Here is a 20,875-nt window from a genome sequence, read left to right on the forward strand (position 1 = left end):
CATTAGTTAGTTGAGAAAATAGAAGCAGATAACACTTCACTGGATAGTAGCAGAGAAATTGACCTGTGAAATTTCATTCTAGAGCTACTGCACTCAGTCAAAAATAGCTTAGGCTAAGTGATTCTCAAATGCACCGATCTACGTTGGGTATTTCTCTTTATATTGCATAATGCCTTAGCCCATTTGAGATGCATTCAAGCAGAGTCAAAGGAAAATTTGAAGTTTTCAAGCCAAGAGTCACTGAAATAAGATAGGAAATGCATCTGTTGATTCATCTTACTCTGCTACTACACTACTATTAGCCAGCCTTACACACCTCAAGTCACAAGGAATTACTGTGATTTTGGCACAAAATTTTTTAAATTTTTAAAATTTTGTACCAAAATTTTAAATTTCAGCTCCACTTCACTATTTTTCTAAATTTCAGCTCCACTCCACTATTTCTTATTAGGAACATTTATTAATATTCCAAAACTCCAAAACATTGCTTAAGCAGGATAAAGTGAAAGAATTTCTGGATACAGGAATCACCTGAACAGAGAATTTAAGAGAGGTAGACTTACGTACAATAATTTCTTCATCAACGTTACAATGATCTTTATACCCAAACTAAAGGTTCTTACATTTTCCTTCAGAAACAATGATCTCTTTATTTTACTTGCATACTTCATAAAAATGAAAGATATGTGCATACTTCAGAAGCATAATAGGGACATGGCAACAAATATAGGCTTTGGAGACTCAATTACTTCATTACAGGTGAGAAAACTATAGCTTATAAAGTCAAAGAATATACCTATGGTGATACTATTGCTTAGTGTTGGAACTAGAATAAAATCAAACTCACTTTAAGTCCATTTTAGTTTTCAAGGGGAACTCAAATAAGTCAGTGCTCTTAAAGTGTGGTCTCTAGACGAGCAGCATGAGTGTCACCTGAAAACCTGTTGGAAATGCAAATTCTAAAGCCCACTCCAGAAACTCTTGTGGTGATGGTACCTGAAAATGTATTTTAAGCCGTTCAAATGATTCCAACATAAGCTAAAGTTGAAAACTACTGAAAGTCTCCAGATTCTGTGAAAGTATAAAATATAAAGTTGCCAAATGCAAAATATTGATTTTCATAGTTTATATTGGGTTTATATGATTATTATATTCTTGACAGATAAGGGCGAAAATGTAGCAAGGTTAAGCGGCTCGCCAAAGATCATTTAAAATTAATTTAATCACTGTGGGTAGGACTGGATCATGTTATCTGGTTAACTATGCTCAATAAATAATGTATCCTTCTTCTTCTCCATAGACCATGATAATATAAACAGAATGGTTAAAGGATTTAAGAAGTGTTTGGGAAATAAAATCAACAGGAGTGAGTGACTGATGAGCTGAGAAAAGTGAAGGAGATGATGCCAGCACTGGTAATAATGAGTAGCGTGGGGATGGAGATGAAGGAGCTTTTAATTTTTTGAACTTTGTTGTTTGGGGATGGAGAGTATCTCAAATTTAAGAGTTTCTTGACAGACATACAGAGCATACATTCCAGTCAGCCCTCAGAAATGTCAGTCTCCCTTCCATTGTCCTAATTTCTGCACTCATTGCCTCTCATTTGTCTGGACTAGCTTCCTCACTAGTGTTCCTGCCTCCAGTTTTTATCATGTGTGATATGGCCTGTATATAATTTCAGATTAGCTTTTCTGATGCATAAACCTAATCACATCACCATCCTCTGCTCAAAATTCTTCCATCACATCCCAACACTTTCCCTCCCCTAGCAGGCAAACTATTCAAACTACATTTGAAACCCTCTACCGTTTGGACATTTTTCATCTCCTGGACATATCTGTTGCAACAATATAATGTGAGTTGTCTATTCTATGAAAATTATTGTAACTCAAATATATTTTTCCCTTAAATAAAGCCTATAGAAGACGACAATGATTGGGATCAGTAATAGCTGTTGAAAAGGAAAAGCTAAACAGGTGATAATGAACAGGAGAGAAAGAGAATCTTAGGTCCTGGGATAGACATTCACATCAAGAGTCATCATTTTTCAGGTGTCAATGTGTCTGCTGATGTTGGCTGGTGCTGCATAAACCCTACTGGCTGATTCTACTCCTTATTTCATGTTTTAAAAAATTAATTATTAAAAACATTTCAACTTTTATTTTAGATTCAGAGGGTACATATGCAGGTTTGTTGCACGGATATATTGTGTGATGCTGAGGTTTGGGATTCAGATGATCCCATAGCCCAAGTAGTGACCATAATACACAATAGGTAGTTTTTCCGCCCACACAACTTTTCTTTCTTCCCACATCCAGTAGTCCCCCAGTGTCTATTTTTCTTATCTGAATGTCCAAATGTACTCAGTGTTTAGCTCCCATTTATAAGTGAGAACATGCAGTATTTGGTTTCCGGTTACTGCGTTATTTCACTCGAGACATGATTCCACTTTTTTATGGCTGCATGGTATTCCATGGTGTATATATATCATTTTAAATTCAATCTACCATTGACACACACCTAGGTTGATTCTATGTCTTTGCTATCCTGAATAGTGCAGAATAGTGCATCTGAGTACATGTTGTCTTTTTGGTAGACTAACCTATTTTCCTTTGCATATATATCTATTAATGGGATTGCTGGGTTGAATGGTGGTTCCATTTTAAGTATTTTGAGAAATCTTCAAATTGCTTTCTAAAGTGGCTAAACTAATTTGCATTCCCATCAACAGTAAATAAGCATTTCCTTTTCTCTGCAGCCTCGCCAGCATCTGTTGTTTTTTGACTTTTTAATAATAGCCATTCTGACTGGTGTGAGATGACATCCCATAGTGGTTTTTATTTGCATTTCTCTGATGATTAGTGATTATGAGCATTTTTTCATATATTTGTTGGCTGCTCGTATGTCTTCTTTTGAGAAGTATCTATTTACATCCTTTGCCCATTTTTTAAAGAGGTAATTTGTTTTATACTTGCAGAATTGTTTAAGTTCCTTATAGATTCTGGATATTAGACCTTTGTCAGATGTATCATTTGCAAATATTATCTCCCACTCTGTAGGTTGCCTGTTTACTCTGTTGATTTTTGTTTTGTTTTGTTTTGCAGAAGCTCTTTAGTTTACTTAGGTCCCACTTGTCAATTTTGTTTTTGTGGCAATTGTTTTTGGGGACTTAGCCATAACTTCTTAGGAATTCTTGACATTAGCCAAGGCTGATGTCAAGAAGGGTATTTTCTTCCAGACAGAATTTTATAGTTTGAAATATTACATTTAAATCTTTAATTCATCTTGAGTTAATTTCGTTTTTTTTCATACTCAGTAAGTGTTTAATGAAGAATAGACAGATGGAGACGGGCGAGGAAGGCTGATGTTACAAATATAAACTTTGTCAGCACTTTCAAAACAATAGCAAATACACTTAAATACATACAAAGTTTGTTAAAAAGAGGTTGCAACTGAAATACAGTAGAAATGGAAAACTACAGCAGTTTTGATGTTTTCTCATAGTAAAGCACAATTCTGAAAAGCACTTTTACACATATTCACATTTGACCTCACTGCCCAAAGATGGCCAAATTCACTTGTGTATGGGTTTCACAACCACACATACAAATATCCCTGTATGTAGGATAATACTAGACCATTACCTTTCATGGTTTACAGAAATTAACTCAAGAATTTTATCCTTCTGCATTAGCCAGTTATCTCAGCACAACTGATCGAATATGGAATTCTTACCCATTGGTTAATTTTGTCAACTTTGTCAAAGATAAGATGGTTGAAGGTATGTGGCTTTATGTCTGGGTTCTCCATTTTGTTCCATTCGTCTATGCGAATGTTTTTGTACCAGTACCAAGCTGTTTTGGTTACTGTAGACTTCTAGTATAATTTGAAGTCAGGTAATGTGATGCCTCCCCCTGGCTTTGTTCTTTTTGTTTAGGATTGCTTTGGCTGTTTGGGCTATTGCCTTTGTTTCATAGGAATTTTAAAAAAGTTTTTTTTTTTCTAATTCAATGAAGAATGATGTTGGCAGTTTGATAGAAACAGTATTGATCTGTAAATTGCTTTTGGACTGTATGGCCATTTTAACAACTTTTATTCTTCTGATCTATCAGTATGGGCTCTTTCTTTTTTTCCAGGATTAGATACAGTTTAATAATCGTCCAATTCTAAAATAAAAGTTACTGTAGGTAAGACCATGACATTTCCTAACACTTGATTTTAATACATTGCAGTAATTTTCTAAAACAACTCAGAGGAACCCATATTTACATTAGGCAGGATATTTATGAAAAAATCTGGCACCAGGCGTGTGTGTGTGTATGTGTATATATATATATATATACACATACACACACACACATATATACACATATATACATATGTGTATGTGGTGTGTGTATGTATATGTGTGTGTGTGTGTGTGTGTGTGTGTATGTATGTATGTATCTCAAGATTATGTGTACTAAGAAACAGGTTGTATATCTTTTTTTTTTTTTTTTTGAGACGGAGTCTCGCTCTGGAGTGCACTGGCTGGAGTGCACTGGCAGGAGTGCAGTGGCGCAATCTCGGCTCACTGCAAGCTCCGCCTCCCGGGTTCACGCCATTCTCCTGCCTCAGCCTCTCCGAGTAGCTGGGACTACAGGCGCCGCCACCACGCCCGGCTAATTTTTTTTGTATTTTTAGTAGAGACGGGGTTTCACCCTGGTCTCGATCTCCTGACCTCGTGATCCGCCCACCTCGGCCTCCCAAAGTGCTGGGATTACAAGCGTGAGCCACCGCGCCCGGCCGGTTGTATATCTTAATAGCAGTACTAGAGTACAGAGTTTCAGGTTTGGATTTATAAATGATTTTCAATGTGTGGGGTTTGGAAAAGGAGCAGACATTATCTCGTTTTCAAAACCTAAAGTTGTTCTCAGGACTGAAGTCAAAATAATAACTGCCACAGAGGGAAAAGGGAAGTTTTTTGCACTTTAATTGTTCATCTGAGTCCAAAAGTCCAGTATCCCTGAGATAGGAACCACTCTAATAAGAAGGTAGTAAACACGTTTCTCCCAAAGGAAGATTGTTTGTTGCTGAATTATGCCTACTGCCCTGATAATCAGGTATATAGTTTGCATCTTCAAACCTAATGCTTGGCAGCACCAAGATATTTCAGTAATGGTTCATCATAAACCCAATATTCTCCATCTTTATGAAATAACCTTGTCTTCCATTGAATTTCCTTCACTTTCCCTTCTTGGGGTTCTGCTCTTTTATTCAAGCCTGTGCTTTGCTTCAGTTGCTGATTTTTAAGTTGAAAGTGACATCCTTCCAAAGGCTGCGGGATTCATACTTGCTCTGATCTTCTAGCTTCCTCACTTTCTTCTTGATTACAGGCAACTTCTTGGTATCTACAAAGGATGTATTTTCCCCTATTGCATATTTTGCACATATCACACCATTCCAGTCCCCTTCAGTTGAGCAAAAAGACTTCTTGTCATTTGGAGAAAAAAATTCTCAGCAGTAATTTTGTGCTTCTTGCCCGCATAGAAGGGTTTAGTATGGAAGATGATATTTGCACTCTAGCCTGTTTGGAAAAATTAATACAACATTCTCCACCTAATTCCACCCAGGACAATGTGAGGATAGACTTTCTATAGCCACTGAGGAATGTGAGAATGTAATGTTCATCATAGTGTAGACATGAGACACAGCCCTGCCCTATGTTGTGCACACCAATTGACATCCCAAGGAATTTTGATTTGGTCCAGACGTGAGCATTGAATTGTATCTTCTTGTTAAAATACTCAACATAAAAAGCTGAAATGAGTGGATGGGAAAGCTGCTCAGCCATGAATGTTACATATTTTTGGAAACCCAGGGAACTGGTCTTTCTGAAACTAGTTTTGTGTTCTCTTCAATATCATTTGGTAGTGTCCAGTGACACTGAAAAATCTTGCCCAAAATGGTATTGTATGGCTTTTTGGCAACTGATCCTTTCCTTCTTGCATGAAAGGCTGAGAGGTACCATTTCACAACCAGAACCATTCGATCCTTGTGATCCTTCTAGTCACTAATGGGCACAAACAGGTTCCAGTGTGCAAAAAGTCTGCATACATTTCTAAACGATATCTTCTTTCAAGAATAAACCTTGGAAGAACTACCTCAGTAAGATCCATCCCAAGCCTAACCTGTGACAAGAGATGCATGATGACGCTCATGTGCTCCTCTGTGGACCCTGCCTAGCATCATTATCTCTACTATCATACGAATCGAAAAGGTCAGCATCACTTGTTCCATTGGACATGGAAGAATTAAGTGATTCGCTGGTATCTGGACGTTTTAGACTATTTCCTGAGCTGCTGCTGATGTGATTACCTACAAATCTTGATTGAACAATTAAAGTTTTTCGATGACAAGCTTCAAAACTACAAAGAAGATGAACAGAAAGAAAATGGAAACTCTCAAAGAAACAACAAATAGCATGGTAGAATCAACTAAACACTGCATTGTGTTGCTGCAGATTGCTAAAGAGTAGTGCAGAGAAGCACACAGATGGAATAAGTACTATTAATCCTGTAGATGCAATCTATCAACCTAGTCCTTTGGAACCTGTGATCAGCACAATGCCTTCCCAGATTGTGTTACTTCCAGAACCTGTTCAGTTGTGTAAGTTAAAACAGCAGCGTCCATCTTCCCTACCAGTTGGACCTGTGTTGGCTACTTTGGGACAGCATCAGACTCCTACACCAAACACTACAGGCAGTGGCCATTCACTGCTGAATAGCAGTCTAACTTCTCCAAGCCATGTGAACTTGTCTCCAAATACAGTCCCAGAGTTCTCTTACTCCACCAGTGAAGATGAATTTTATGATGCCAATGAATTCCATCAAACTGGCTCATCCCCAAAGCACTGGATAGATTCTTCTGGATCTGCCTCAGTCCTGACACACAGGAGCTTGGGTATTTCTTCTTACATTTGTATCTTTTTATATTTCTTTCAGTGGAATTTTGTAGATCTCCTTGTAGAGATCTTTAACCTCCTTGGTTAGCTGTATTTCTAAGTACTTCATTTTTTTCCTCTCTATTGTAAATAGGGCTGTGTTCTTCATTTGGCTCTTAGCTAGAATATTATTGGTATATAGCAATTCAGGTCATTTTGTACATTGGTTTTGTATCCTGAAATTTTGCTGAATGTGTTTATTAGTTCTAGAAGCGTTTTTGCAGAGTTTTTAGGGTTTTCTAGATATAGTATAGAATCCTATCACTGGTGAAAATAGATAGTTTGACTTTTCATATTTGGATGTCTTTTATTTATTTATCTTGCCTGATTGTTCTGGAGAACTAGACAGCCACAAAATAATAGTAATAGGCTTCAAGACTCCACTGACAGTGTTAGACAGCATCAAGGCAGAAACCTAACAAGTAAGTCCTGGACTTAAATTTGACGCTCAACCAATTGGACCTGATGCTACTTTTCGTCCACCTATTGTATGGAATCAGTCTACCTCAGCTATAGTGCAAATTTTGGTGAGCTTACCAATCTTTTTTCACCTGTAAGATTGACAACAAAAGCTTGCCAATGTCTTCAACCATTTATTTCAGAAGACACAGACCACACAGTGCTTATATTAGAAATCATGCCCAGGAAATGATTTCTGAAAAATAATATTTTGATCAGATACATGTAAACAGATGATATGCAGAGCTGGCATGACTGGATCACAGAAGGCTGGAACAGTTGCAGAGGAAGTTAAATGAAAGTAAAATAATCAATTGTTTATGTTAGTGTTGCATGGAAGTAACAGTATTAAAGTTTTTCTCTTCATATTATGTACAGATTGAGCAGTAGCTGATAGTCTTAACCAATGAATCAATTAATTGGGGATACTTATTTGTACATTTTCAACTAAAACTTGTTGAATATCTCTCATATGTCAGAGTGTAGGCAGTAAGATATAGAGGTAATTAAGACCTAGTCATCTCTGTTTCAAGAAGATGAATTTCTAGGGGAAAAATCAGATAGATTACAATTCAAGGTGATATGTGTGAAAGTGAAAAACTGTACAAATTCTGTGTGGGCACACAGCAAAGGGGAAATTAACTGCATGAAGTCAGAAAAGGGTTCACAGAGAAGGCAGCACTTTAACCCAGCCCTATATAAACTAGCTTAGTGAAAGATAATGAGAGGTAGAGTTGAAGAGAATGGCAAAGCAGGAAAATAATAGATGTTCTAGTCTTAGAGAATAGCATATACAAAAGCGTAGGGTGAGAGAATTATAGGTTATTTAGTGATAGATAGTTTTCAGATACATATATAACTTGCCTTTCAGTTGAAATTGGAATTACAGGTGACTTGTTTTGTCTTTTTCTTTTCCCAACTCTTTTTTAATATTGACATGAAATACCTACACGGTATGAATAGCCTTCCAAATCAGGCTCTAATGTACTTATGCAAACCTATGTCTCTCCTTATCTGTTCTGAAAATACAGAGACACAAGCTCAAGTTGTATTTCTTAAGCATAAATGACTCTATACCTCTCCTTTTCTGAGCTCATGACGATGAGGAGAGAGACTCTTTTATACCCTATTGCCATTGCTCTGTTATTGATCTGGCTTTCCCTCTTTGCATCAATTTATAACCTCTTGCTACTCCAACAACACATCTCTTGAAGTCTACTTATTCTTACTACTAGGTAAAATAGCTGTCTCCTATGAATGTAGATTTGTTTTAATATTGGTTGCCCATTGAATTTCTTGGCACACATAAAAAAATCAATTGACTATAAATATGTTGATTTCTATAAAATATTTCAAAAATGGAAACATTGCTATCCATGTCTATTCTAATTTCAATACCGCAGTTGGGTTACTCTAGTTTTGTAGTAAGTTTTGAAATTGGAAAGAAGTTTTCCAAATTTGTTCTTTTTCAAGATTATTGTAGTCACTTTGGTTTCTTTGCATTTTCATATGAATTTGAGAATAAGCTTGCCAATCTTTTTTAAAAAAGGAGGATTTCTTATGCATGGTTGATGGGAATGTAAATAAATACAGCCATTATGAAAAACAGTATGGAGCTTCCCCCAAAAAATTGAAAATGGAACTACCATATGATCTAGCAATCCCATTACTCTATATATATCCAAAGGAAATGAAATCAGTATGTGGAAGATATATCTGAACTCCCAAGTTTACTACAATGCAATTCACAATAGCCAAGATATGGAATCAATCTAAATGCCCATCTATAGATGAATAACTAAAGAAAATGTAATACATGTATACATACACACACACACACACACACACACACACAATGTGAATACTGAATTTAATACTGTTCATTCATAAAAGGGAAGAAAATCGGGTCATTTGCAAAAATGTAGATAAAGCTAGAAGACATTATGTTAAATGAAAAAAAGTCAAAGTCAGGCACAGAAAGACAAACAACCTCACTCATACATGGAATCTAAAAAAGTTAGTGTCATAGAAGTAGGGAGTAGAATAGCAGTTATCAGAGTCTGTGGAAGGGTGAGGGAACCAGGACAGTGGGGTCAACAGGCACAAAGTTACAATTGAATAGGAAGAATATGTTTTGGTGTTCTATATTGCACAGTAAGGTAACTAAAGCTAATAACAGTGTTGTATATATATCAAGATAGCTAGAAAAGAAGATTTCGAATGTTATCATCACAGAGAAATGATGATTTAATCATTATAAAATGTATACCTGAATGGAAACATCACACTCTCCCTCCATAATATGTGCAATTATCTGTCAATTATAAAGGAATCATATTAATTTTAAAAATAAGGTGAATTTTTGGTAAGGACTGTGATTGATTAGATAATTATTTTGGGGATAATGGCCGTCTTTCATTTCTTTCAATATGTTTTGTAGTTTACGTTGTGCATATCTTGCACTTTCGTTAAATTTATTTCTAAGTATTTTATTTACTTTGATTCTACTGCAAGTAATATTGTTTTATAGTTTTTATTTTTAAATTAGTCATTGCTAGTGCAAAGAAATACACTATGCACAATTAATTTTTTATATACTGAGCTTATATATATAGCAACCATTTCAAATTATTTAGTATACTTAACAGTCATTTGTTTGGGTTTAGGGGAGGGTTTCTTTGGATGGTGTAGCCGTGAAAATCTCTGCTTGGTTAGCTTAGTGGTCAGCTAATGATTGAAACGACATTTTCTTGAATGCCTACAACCAATAAGTTTCCCAATCTTTTGCTAAGGGACTCTGTGTTGGGCATGACTTCAAGACCCAACCAGGCAATTGAGAAGTGTCCTTTATTCTTCACCTTCTGCTTGCACCAAGTCTCAAAGTAAGCCAGAAGTGAGAACTTAGTGCCTTCTCTGTTATTTCTTCATATGCAGAAAGTCCTGGGCATGAATGCAGTCATACAAATACATACGGCCTTCTTTGCTTCCAGGAACATCTCAGAGCTTGCTTAAAGACAATATGAACATGTCATTTCCCAACTTTCACCAGCAAGTGTTTTGAATAGCCTGTTGTTGTCTTCAACTGTTATCTATTGCCCCAGGAAGCCAGAAATATAAGCAATTTATTCTCATTACTTTTGAAATATATTCCTGAGTAAAAAGGATTTTTGTAGTATGTGAGATCATAGATCAAATAAAGACAGCCTTTTAAGTGGAATTTTGTGGAGAACTATAAAAATGTCAGAGAATGATAATTATCTGAGAGTGAGACATTAAAAGATTTCCAGCCCCCTTTTATGCTCTCTGGAGGCTGCCATTCTGTTGGTTTGCAATTCTCACTATGATGGTGGGCTGTTGATTTTCATGGCTACAGTGGAGCTGGAGATAGGAGAATGAGAGTATTTCAAGTTAAATGCCGTAAAACTCTGTTCTTACCAAGTTGCAGCATTTTTCTTAATTAAATACTTAATTGCTGCAAGCCTTTGGTTAACTCCCAGAGTTCTTAAAGTGTTTATCCTAACAATTTTGAAAAAATTCTCCTTTTTATGATATTAATATTATCTCCCTGATTTTTTAATATATTCATTTGCTTGGATTCCTTTTGCTCTGTATGTATGTGTGCACATGTGTAGGTAATGTTTGACAAATAAGAAATTTTAGTCATGTTTCTTGAGTTTACTTTGGGAGAAAATTTGCAAACTATTTCATAAAAAGTAAATTAATTCGATTTACATGTTTTGTATGACACATATGATTGACTTAAATTCTATTATATTGTTTTTATATCTGGCCTAATAATTTTTTGCATATTTTACTATGATAAAATATATGTGCCAAAATATTCATCACTTTACCCATTTGTAAGTACAAAATTCTGTTCATTAAATATCTTCACAATGCTGTGTAATCTTCACTATTTATACCCAAAAGGTTTTCATCATTCCCCACAAAATCTTTGTAACCATTAAACAATCACTTTCTCTCTGCTTTCATAATGACTATTCTACTTTCTGTCACTATGATTTTGACTACTGTAGGTAAGTCATACAAGAAGATTCATACAATATTTGTTATTTTTGTCTGGATTATTCCACTAAGCATAATGTTTTCAAAGTGTATTCATGTTGTTGCATATATCAAAATTTTATTCATTTTGTGGCTCAAAAATATTCCATTGTATGTATATACATACATTTTGTTTATCCATTAATATATTGCTGGACTCGAGTGATTTCCACTTTTTGACTATTGTGAACTCCCATTCACAATTGCTTCAAAGAGAATAAAATACCTAGGAATCCAACTTACAAGGGATGTGAAGGACCTCTTCAAGGAGAACTACAAACCACTGCTCAATGAAATAAAAGAGGATACAAACAAATGGAAGAACATTCCATGCTCATGGGTTGGAAGAATCAATATCGTGAACATGGACATACTGCCCAAGGTAATTTATAGAATCAGTGCCATCCCCATCAAGCTACCAATGACTTTCTTCACAGAATTGGAACAAACTACTTTAAAGTTCATATGGAACCAAAAAAGAGCCTGCATCGCCAAGTCAATCCTAAGCCAAAAGAACAAAGCTGGAGGCATCACGCTACCTGACTTCAAACTATACTACAAGGCTACAGTAACCAAAACAGCATGGTACTGGAACAACAGAGACATAGATCAATGGAACAGAACAGAGTCCTCAGAAATAATGCCACATATCTACAACTATCTGATCTTTGACAAACCTGACAAAAACAAGAAATGGGGAAAGGATTCCCTATTTAATAAATGGTGCTGGGAAAACTGGCTAGCCATATGTAGAAAGCTGAAACTGGATCCCTTCCTTACACCTTATACAAAAATTAATTCAAGATGGACTAAAGAATTAAATGTTAGACCTAAAACCAGTAAAACCCTACAAGAAAACCTAGGCAATACCATTCAGGATATAGGCATGGGCAAGGTCTTCATGTCTAAAACACCAAAAGCAATGGCAACAAAAACCAAAATTGGCAAATGGGATCCAATTAAACTAAAGAGCTTCTGCACAGCAAAAGAAACTACCATCAGAGTGAACAGGCAACCTACAGAATGGGAGAAAATTTTTGCAACCTACTCATCTGACAAAGGGCTAATATCCAGAATCTACAATGAACTCAAACAAATTTACAAGAAAAAAACAAACAACCCCATCAAAAAGTGGGCAAAGGACATGGACACTTCTCAAAAGAAGACATTTATGCAGCCAAAAAACATATGAAAAAATGCTTATCATCACTGGCCATCAGATAAATGCAAATCAAAACCACAATGAGATACCATCTCACACCAGTTAGAATGGCCTTCATTAAAAAGTCAGGAAACAACAGGTGCTGGAGAGGATGTAAAGAAATAGGAACACTTTTACACTGTTGGTGGGACTGTAAACTAGTTCAACCATTGTGGAAGTCAGTGTGGCGATTCCTCAGGGATCTAGAACTAGAAATACCATTTGACCCAGCCATCCCATTATTGGGTATATACCCAAAGGACTATAAATCATGCTGCTATAAAGACACGTGCACACGTATGTTTATTGCGGCACTATTCACAGTAGCAAAGAGTTGGAACTAACCAACCCACATGTCAAACAGCGATAGACTGGATTAAGAAAATGTGGCACATATACACCATGGAATATTATGCAGCCATAAAAAATGATGAGTTCATGTCCTTTGTAGGGACATGTATGAAACTGGAAACCATCATTCTCAGTAAACTATCACAAGGACAAAAAACCAAACACTGCATGTTCTCACTCATAGGTGGGAATTGAACAATGAGAACACATGGACACAGGAAGGGGAACATCACACTCCGGGGACTGTTGTGGGGTGGGGGGACAGGGGAGGGACAGCATTAGGCGATACACCTAATGCTAAATGACGAGTTAATGGGTGCAGCACACCAAAATGGCACATGGATACATATGTAACAAACCTGCACATTGTGCACATGTACCCTAAAACCTAAAGTATAATAATAAAAAATTAAAAAAAAAGAGTAAAAAAAAAAAGAATGCTAGTGTGAACTTACTTAGGAATACACATATGTTTGAGCCCCTTCTTTCAATACTTTTAGATAGATATGTCAAACTGGAATTGCAGGAATATGTGTAATTCTGTATTTAATCTTTTGAGAAACCACCAAACCGCTTTCTATTGTGGTGGTACCATTTCAAGTTCTCCTCAGGAAAACATGAGTATTCTATTTTCTTCACATCATTGCCAACACTTGCTATTTTTCATTTTTCAAAACTATAATCTTCATAATAGGTGTGAAGTGGTGTCTCATTATGACTTTAATTTGGATTTCCCTAATGACTAATTGTGCTGAGCTAATTTTTTTTTCATTTACTGGCCATCTGTATATCTTTGGGAAAATACTAAAGTCCTTTGCTTATTTAATTTTACTTTAGTTGATAAATAATAGCTACATATTTATGGAGTGCAATGTAATGTTTTAGTACATGTGTACATTATAGAATGGTTAAGTCAAGCTATAAACATAGCCATCAAGTCACATACTTTTTTTAATGGTGTGGAGTGACAATTTAAAATCTACTGCTGTGTTATCAGTTTTGAAATACACATGACATTATTATGAACTAAAGCCACCACGCTGTTCAATAGATCTCAAACACCTATTCCTTCTATATGACTGAAAATATATATTCCTTCATCCATCTATCTCCATTCCCCACTCTTCACCTCCATCCTCTGGTAATCACCATTCTAGTCTTTACCTCTATGAGTTCAAAATTTTTTAGATTACACGTATAAGTGGGATCATGCAGTATTTCTCATTCCATGCTCAGTTTATTTCAATTAGGATAATGTCCTTCATGTTCATTCATATTGTCCCAAATAACAAAATTTCCTTCTTTTTTAAGGCTGAATACTATTCCATTGTGTACAGATACAACATTTTATTCACTCATTTGTTGATGAACACTTAGATTGATTCTATATTTTGACTATTATGAATTATGTATTTTTTTCTTTTTTTTTTTTTGAGATGGAATTTTGCTCTTGTTGCCCAGGCTGGAGGCAATGGTGTGATCTCGGCTCACCGCAACCTCTGCCTCCTGGGTTCAAGCGATTCTCCTGCCTCAGACTGCCAAGTAACTGGGATTGCAGGCATGTGCCACCACACCTGGCTAATTTTGTATTTTTAGTAGAGACAGGGTTTCACCATGTTGGCCAGGCTAGTCTCAAACTCCTGACTTCAGGTAATCTGCCTGCCTCAGCCTCCCAAAGTGCTGGGATTACAGGTGTGAGCCGCCGCGCCCAGCCCTCATGAATTACATTGTAATACACATAGCAGTGCAGGTATCTCTTCAACATACTGATTTCAATTTTTTTGAATTGCTGGATCAAATGTTAATATTATTTTCAGATTTTTGAAAAAACCTCTGTACTGTTTTTCATAATGGCTGTACTAATTTACATTGCCATCAACAATGTACAAGGTTTCCTTTTTTCCACATCTTCAACACTTATCTGTTGTCTTTTTGGTAATAGCCATTGTAACAGATGTGAGATGACATTACATTATTCTTTTAATTTGTAATTTCCTGATACTTTGTGATGTAGAGAATTTTTTATGTTTCTGTCAATCATTTGTATGTCTCCCTTTGAAGTATGTCTATTCAAGTTCTTTTCCCACTTTTTAATCAATTTCTTTCTTTTCTTGCTATTTTCTTAGTTTTTTTGTTTTTGGGATATTAGGCCCTTATCAGATATATGGTTGTCAAATATATTCTCCCAATTTAGAGGTCTTTTTCTTCACTCTTAATTGCTTTATTTGCTGTGCTAAGACATTTTTAGTTTAATGTAATCCCATTTGTTGAGTTTGCTTCTACTTCCATGCTTTTAAGGTTACATCAAAAAAATAATTGCCTAGACTAATGTCATAGAGCATTTTCCCTGTTTTCTTCTACTAGTTGTATGTTGTCAGGTCTTACTAAGTATTTAATTCATTTTCAGTGTATTTTAGTATATGGTGCCACATAAGGATCCAATTTCTCTAACATTATTGGAAAGACCATCTATCTCTGCTTTGTGTTATTTATAGCTATGTCAAAAAAATGTATTATCTACAAATGTGTAGGTTTATTTATAGACTCTCTGTTACATCAATTTGTTTTTATATCAATATCATGCTGTTTTGATTACTAGAGCTTTGTCTTATATTTTGACCTCAGGCAGTGTGATGCCTCCAACTTTCTTCTTTTTGCTCTAGATTGTGTATAGGATCTTTTGTGGTTGTAAATTTTAAGATTGTTTTTCAATTTCTGTGAAAAGTATCATAGAAACTTGGTAGATATTCCATTAAATCTGTATATCACTTTGGGTAGTATGAATATTTTGAGAATATTAATACTTCGAATCCATGAACACAGTGTATTTTTCCACTTGTGTCTTCTTCAATTTCTTTTATCAATATTGTATACTTTTCAAATATATAGGTCTTTCACTTCATTGGTTATATTTCTAAGCATTTTATTATTTTTGATGCTATTGTAAATGGAATCACTTTCCTAATTTTTTTCAGATAGTTAATTGTTAGTATACAGAAGTGCTACTGAATTTTGTATGATTTTGTATCCTGCAACTTTACTGAATTAATCAATTCTAAATAGTTTTTTGGTGGAGGCTGGTGTTTTCCATATATTAGATCATGCCATCAGCTAAAGGAAGACAACTTCCTTTTTTATTCTTGATTTTTTTTCTTTTTTTGCCTAATCGCTCTGACTATAACTTCCACTACAATGTTGAATTAGGGTGGAACAGGTGGGCATCTTTGTCTTGTCTCAGACTTTGGATGAAAAGCTTTCAGGTTTTCACTGTAGAATATAATGTTAGCTGTGGATTTGTCATATGTAGGCTTTATGGTGTTGATATACTTAACTTGTCTTGAGCTATACCGTGAAAAGGTGTTGAATTTTGTCGAATGTTTTATTTGCATCTATTAGAACAAACACATAGTTTTAGTGTTTAGCTCTATTAAAGTGTTGTATCACATTTATAGGCTTATGTATTACTTAAAAAATAGACGAATTAAATTAAGAGTTTACTTGAGCAAAGAGAGACTTGCAAATCAGGCAGCCACCAGAACTAGAATAGTTCCAGAGCAACTCTGGGGCTGCCACATGGTTTAATAACATTTATGGACACAAAGGGAAAGTGACGTACCAAAAATGGAAATGAGGCACAGTGGCCACCCGTGACTGTCTGAAACTCAGCTGCTGTGATTAGGTGAGATTCCGCTCCTTGTTACAAGAATAGTTTGAAATCTGTTTACACACCCAGTTAGGTTATAGTTAAATATGTATGAAGAAGCCCTTTGGCCAAATGTGTATGTGAGGAGGCAGCTTTAGGCTAAACTTAATTTAACAGTTGTTGAGTCATCTTTGCATTCCAGGGATAAATCCTATTATATCATTGTGAATTTTTTATGTGCTATTGAATTAATTTTTCTAGTTTTTTGTTGAGGATTTTTGCATGTTTGTTTATTAGGGACATTGGCCTGTAATTTTCTTTTCTTGCAGTGTCCTTGCCTCATTTTGGTATCAGGGTAATGCTGGCCTTGTAAAATGAATTTGGAAGTATTCTATTTTCTTGAATCATTAAAAGAGTTTGGTAGGTACTTGTATTTTTTAAATATCTCTGGTAGCATTTAGAATTTGGTAGAATTTGAAATATTTGATAGAATTTGAAATATTTGGTAGAATTTAGGCATGATATCATCTGGTCCTGAACCTTGCTTTGATAACAGACATTTTAGTTACTGATTCGATTCAATTTTCTTACTCATTATTGATTTGTTCAGATTTTATATGTCTTCATGATTCAGCTTTTTTTTTTTTTTTTTTTTTTTTAAGACAGGGTCTCACTCTGTCACCCAGGCTGGATTGCAGTGGCCCGATCTCGGCTCACTGCAACCTCTGCCTCCCAGGTTCAAATGATTCTCCCACCTCAGCCTCCCAAGTAGCTGGGATTACAGGCGTGTGCTGTGCTGCCACACCTAGCTAATTTTTTGTATTTTTAGTAGAGTTGTGTTTCACCATGTTGGCCAGGCTGGTCTCAAACTCCTGACCTCAAGTGATCTGCCCACCTTGGCCTCCTAAAATGCTGGGATCACAGGCGTGAGCCACTGTACCCCAGCCTCATGATTCAGGCTTGATAGGTTATATGTTTCTAGGAATGTATCATTTTCCTCTAGGTTATCCAGCTTGTTGCTATAATTTTTCATTTTAGCCTCTTATGATATTTTGTGTTTTCCTGGTAGCAATCTTTGTCCATTTTGACTGGGTCATTTCTTCTGTTTTTGTTGGTGAGTTGTAGGAGATTGTTATATATTCTGGGTGTTAAATGCTTATCAAATAAATAATTTGCAAATATTTTCTCACATTTAGTCTGTAGGTAGGTAGTCTTCATTTTTATGATAGTGTATTTTGATGCACAAAAGTTTTTATTTTTGATAAAGTCTAATTTGTCTATTTTTGAATTTGTTGCTTTGCCTGTGCTTTTTGGTGTCATATTCATATATATAGTTTCAGCTCTAAAATTTAGGTCTTGGATCCATTTTTAGTTACATGGCAGTCAGTCTGCTTGACATCAGCAATTAGAAGCATCAATTCACAAGCAGAACATGGGACCCTGAGATTTGGAGGACAACATCTGTATTTCTCACCCTGGCTCCATCAAGCCATGGCAAATATGTGATTGCCATCCCCACAGCTGCCTTCCAAGGGGATAAAGGATGAAGGATGGATAGCAATCATGCTAATGGTAGAAATGGACTGAAATTAACAGCAATGTATAAGCAATGCTTTCCCCTGGAAGCTGCAAGTGTTCAAATAAGTCCCAGAGTTCCAAAATAGTCACTTCAGAAAAGTTCTGTCAGTATAATTATTGGCCAGGTGGAAATACAGATTCCTGATACTTGCTACTATACCGTCTTCACTGACCTACTGTGTATGTATTTGTAATGTGTTTTTACTAAATATTCTGGATTTATTTTAGTTGAATATTTCTGTGGATATATCTGAGACCAGCCTACTTTGTATTCTTGTATTAATTATGTGGGTTGTGTGTACAACAACTCTCCCTGGAAAATAGCATTTCCTTTCAGTTATTTGTTTTATAATTTTTAAAATTACTATAATTTCTTTTTCTCATTTTTTCTTCTGGAGTACTCCAATATTGCAGATATCATATCTCCAATGGCTATTGTTTTCTCATTTATTTTGTTTTGTAATTCTATTTCCCTTCATTTGCTCATTTCATATGCAATCTCTGTCTCCCTACCATGTTTTCTGTTGTGCTTATTCTCCATTGAAATTCTTATGTTTCATCTTTGTTTCTAAGAGGGCTTTTTTCCCTTTTATTTAAGTTTTCTCAGTTTCTGATTCATCTTCTTTTCCTGTCAGGTTCTCACATTAGAATGTCTGATGGTCTCTTCACTCAAGTTGTTATGTTTGCTTTTGTGTTCTCCATTCAGAGCTGCAATTGATGATTTACACTTATTAACATTTATTTAAATTTTCCTCTGCTTTGTAGCAACATTTTTCATAACTATAAAGCAAAGGGAAAATATATATGTAGATCTGTAAGTATGAGGAAGATTTTGGTGTTTTATCACATATATTTTATCTTCTCTGGATTTCATCCTTTGATATTATAATTACTTAACGTATGTTTCTTCTGTGTAGACAGGGCTCCTCTGCCTCTCAGAAACTTGCCAGGCATAGGAGGACTTCGGCCTCTAGTCCAGAGTTCTTCTGATCATCATCATCAAAATATATGTCTGTTTTTCAAGATGTCTTTACCTTAAGGTTCAAGATACCTTACTTTAAGGAGTATTTATTTTACTGTTTTAGGCACATTTTAACTTTCAACATTTTTTTCTTTGCTGTTTCCTCTCCCCCTCTATGCCTGCACTCAGTGTCAGTAATCTTATTTATAGCCATTCATCCTTCTAGCACCCTAGGTCTCTCTCTCTCTTTTTTTTTCCCTTTCTTATTTGGCCACAAGATTCACTGACTCCTCTGTTCTCCAGAGCAATTACTCTGTAATCCAAATTAGCTTCCCTACTTTTCTAGGCATTCAAGAAACCTCAAATTTCTGTCAGTAACAGAACCCTCTTACAAGGTGATTGGTGACCATCTAATGTTACTTCAGCATAGTCTGTTGAATTCCGAATACCCTTAGTTTTAAGCAATCAATGAGGAGTTGAACTAGACAGACATTACTCTCCATAAGAGGAAAGTTTTTTATAGATATCAAGCATTTCCTGTTTTCCTACATTTTTATATTTTGACACAATGTAGTAAAACAAAGACAAAATTAGAATGAAAAAAATAGACTTGATAATGAAGTTTTTTAAGTTTATAATTTATCAACAAACAAGGAAACAGATTTACACAAAAATTTAAGCACTGGAATTTTTTTAAGCAAGTGACTTTTAACACGAAATTATTTGTATTAGTAACAAATTGAAAACAAACCCAAACATGATGGAAGACTCCAGAAAAACAAACACCACATGTTCTCACTCATAGGTGGGAATTGAACAATGAGAACATTTGGACACAGGGTGGGGAACGTCACACACCAGGGCCTGACGTGGGGTGGGGGGAGGGGGGAGGAACAGCATTAGGAGATATACCTAATGTAAATGACGAGTTAATGGGTGCAGCACACCAACATGGCACATGTATACATATGTAACAAACCTGCACCTTGTACACATGTACCCTAGAACTTAAAGTATAATAATAATAAGAAGAAGAAGAAGAAGAAAAAGAAAAAAGTGAGGATGCTCGTCTTAATAGATACCAAGATTTACTGTTAGTTGTATAAAGCCCCATGGATAGTTATTTAAAAAAAAGAAGAAATAATAAGGTAGGAAAGAACTTATGATATGTTGTTATGGGAAAACAATAGATTACAAAACAATGTACCTAATAGCCTCAGAATTTTATTAAATGTATGCATCTTGAGTAATATATAAAAGTAAAAATGGTCCAAGATTACAGATGAGTTTTATTGTCTTCCCTATATTTTCTAAGTTTTATAATACATATATATCCCTCTTAAAAACCTGAAAAATAATATTAAATCTAAAAACTACAATTAAAGAACAATTTTTAAAATACTGACATTATACGCACTATGAAAAAAGACTGATATCTTGAATAGAACGAGAAAACAGGCTATTTAGAGTCAGGACTGATATCTTGAATAGAACGAGAAAACAGGCTATTTAGAGTCAGGTTTTCATTTATTATTTCGTTTAAAAACAGGAGGCACCGGGGAAAAACACTAATTTTCATGTTCTCAGTTTGCCCCATTGATAATGTACATATACATTTCCATAATGTAGAAATGG

At 35.3% G+C, this 20,875-nt stretch overlaps 1 protein-coding gene and 1 pseudogene across 1 annotated transcript; one reads left to right on the forward strand and one right to left on the reverse strand.

Annotated features, from left to right (window-relative positions):
• Positions 1-5,125: 5,125 nt before the first annotated feature.
• LOC129485391 (oxysterol-binding protein-related protein 9-like) lies at positions 5,126-6,355 on the reverse strand (annotated as a pseudogene).
• A 63-nt stretch (positions 6,356-6,418) lies between these two features.
• LOC129485392 (oxysterol-binding protein-related protein 9-like) lies at positions 6,419-16,041 on the forward strand. Its single transcript, XM_055284687.1, has 3 exons — positions 6,419-6,513; positions 6,545-6,942; positions 16,034-16,041. Exons 1-3 carry the CDS (start codon positions 6,419-6,421, stop codon positions 16,039-16,041), a joined length of 501 nt encoding a protein of 166 aa, XP_055140662.1.
• The last annotated feature ends 4,834 nt before the right edge of the window (positions 16,042-20,875 follow it).

This window comes from Symphalangus syndactylus, chromosome 6 (genome assembly GCF_028878055.3).
Source record: "Symphalangus syndactylus isolate Jambi chromosome 6, NHGRI_mSymSyn1-v2.1_pri, whole genome shotgun sequence".
Taxonomy (NCBI): Eukaryota; Metazoa; Chordata; class Mammalia; order Primates; family Hylobatidae; genus Symphalangus; species Symphalangus syndactylus.

What these genes read in the sequence shown, in the direction of transcription:
- LOC129485392 (XM_055284687.1), top strand. Translation starts at nt 6,419, where the DNA reads ATGAACAGAAAGAAAATGGAAACTCTCAAAGAAACAACAAATAGCATG. An exon ending in TTGCTGCAGATTGCTAAAGA is followed by an intron (nt 6,514 to 6,544) that starts GTAGTGCAGAGA and finishes AGATGGAATAAG; the next exon opens with TACTATTAATCCTGTAGATG.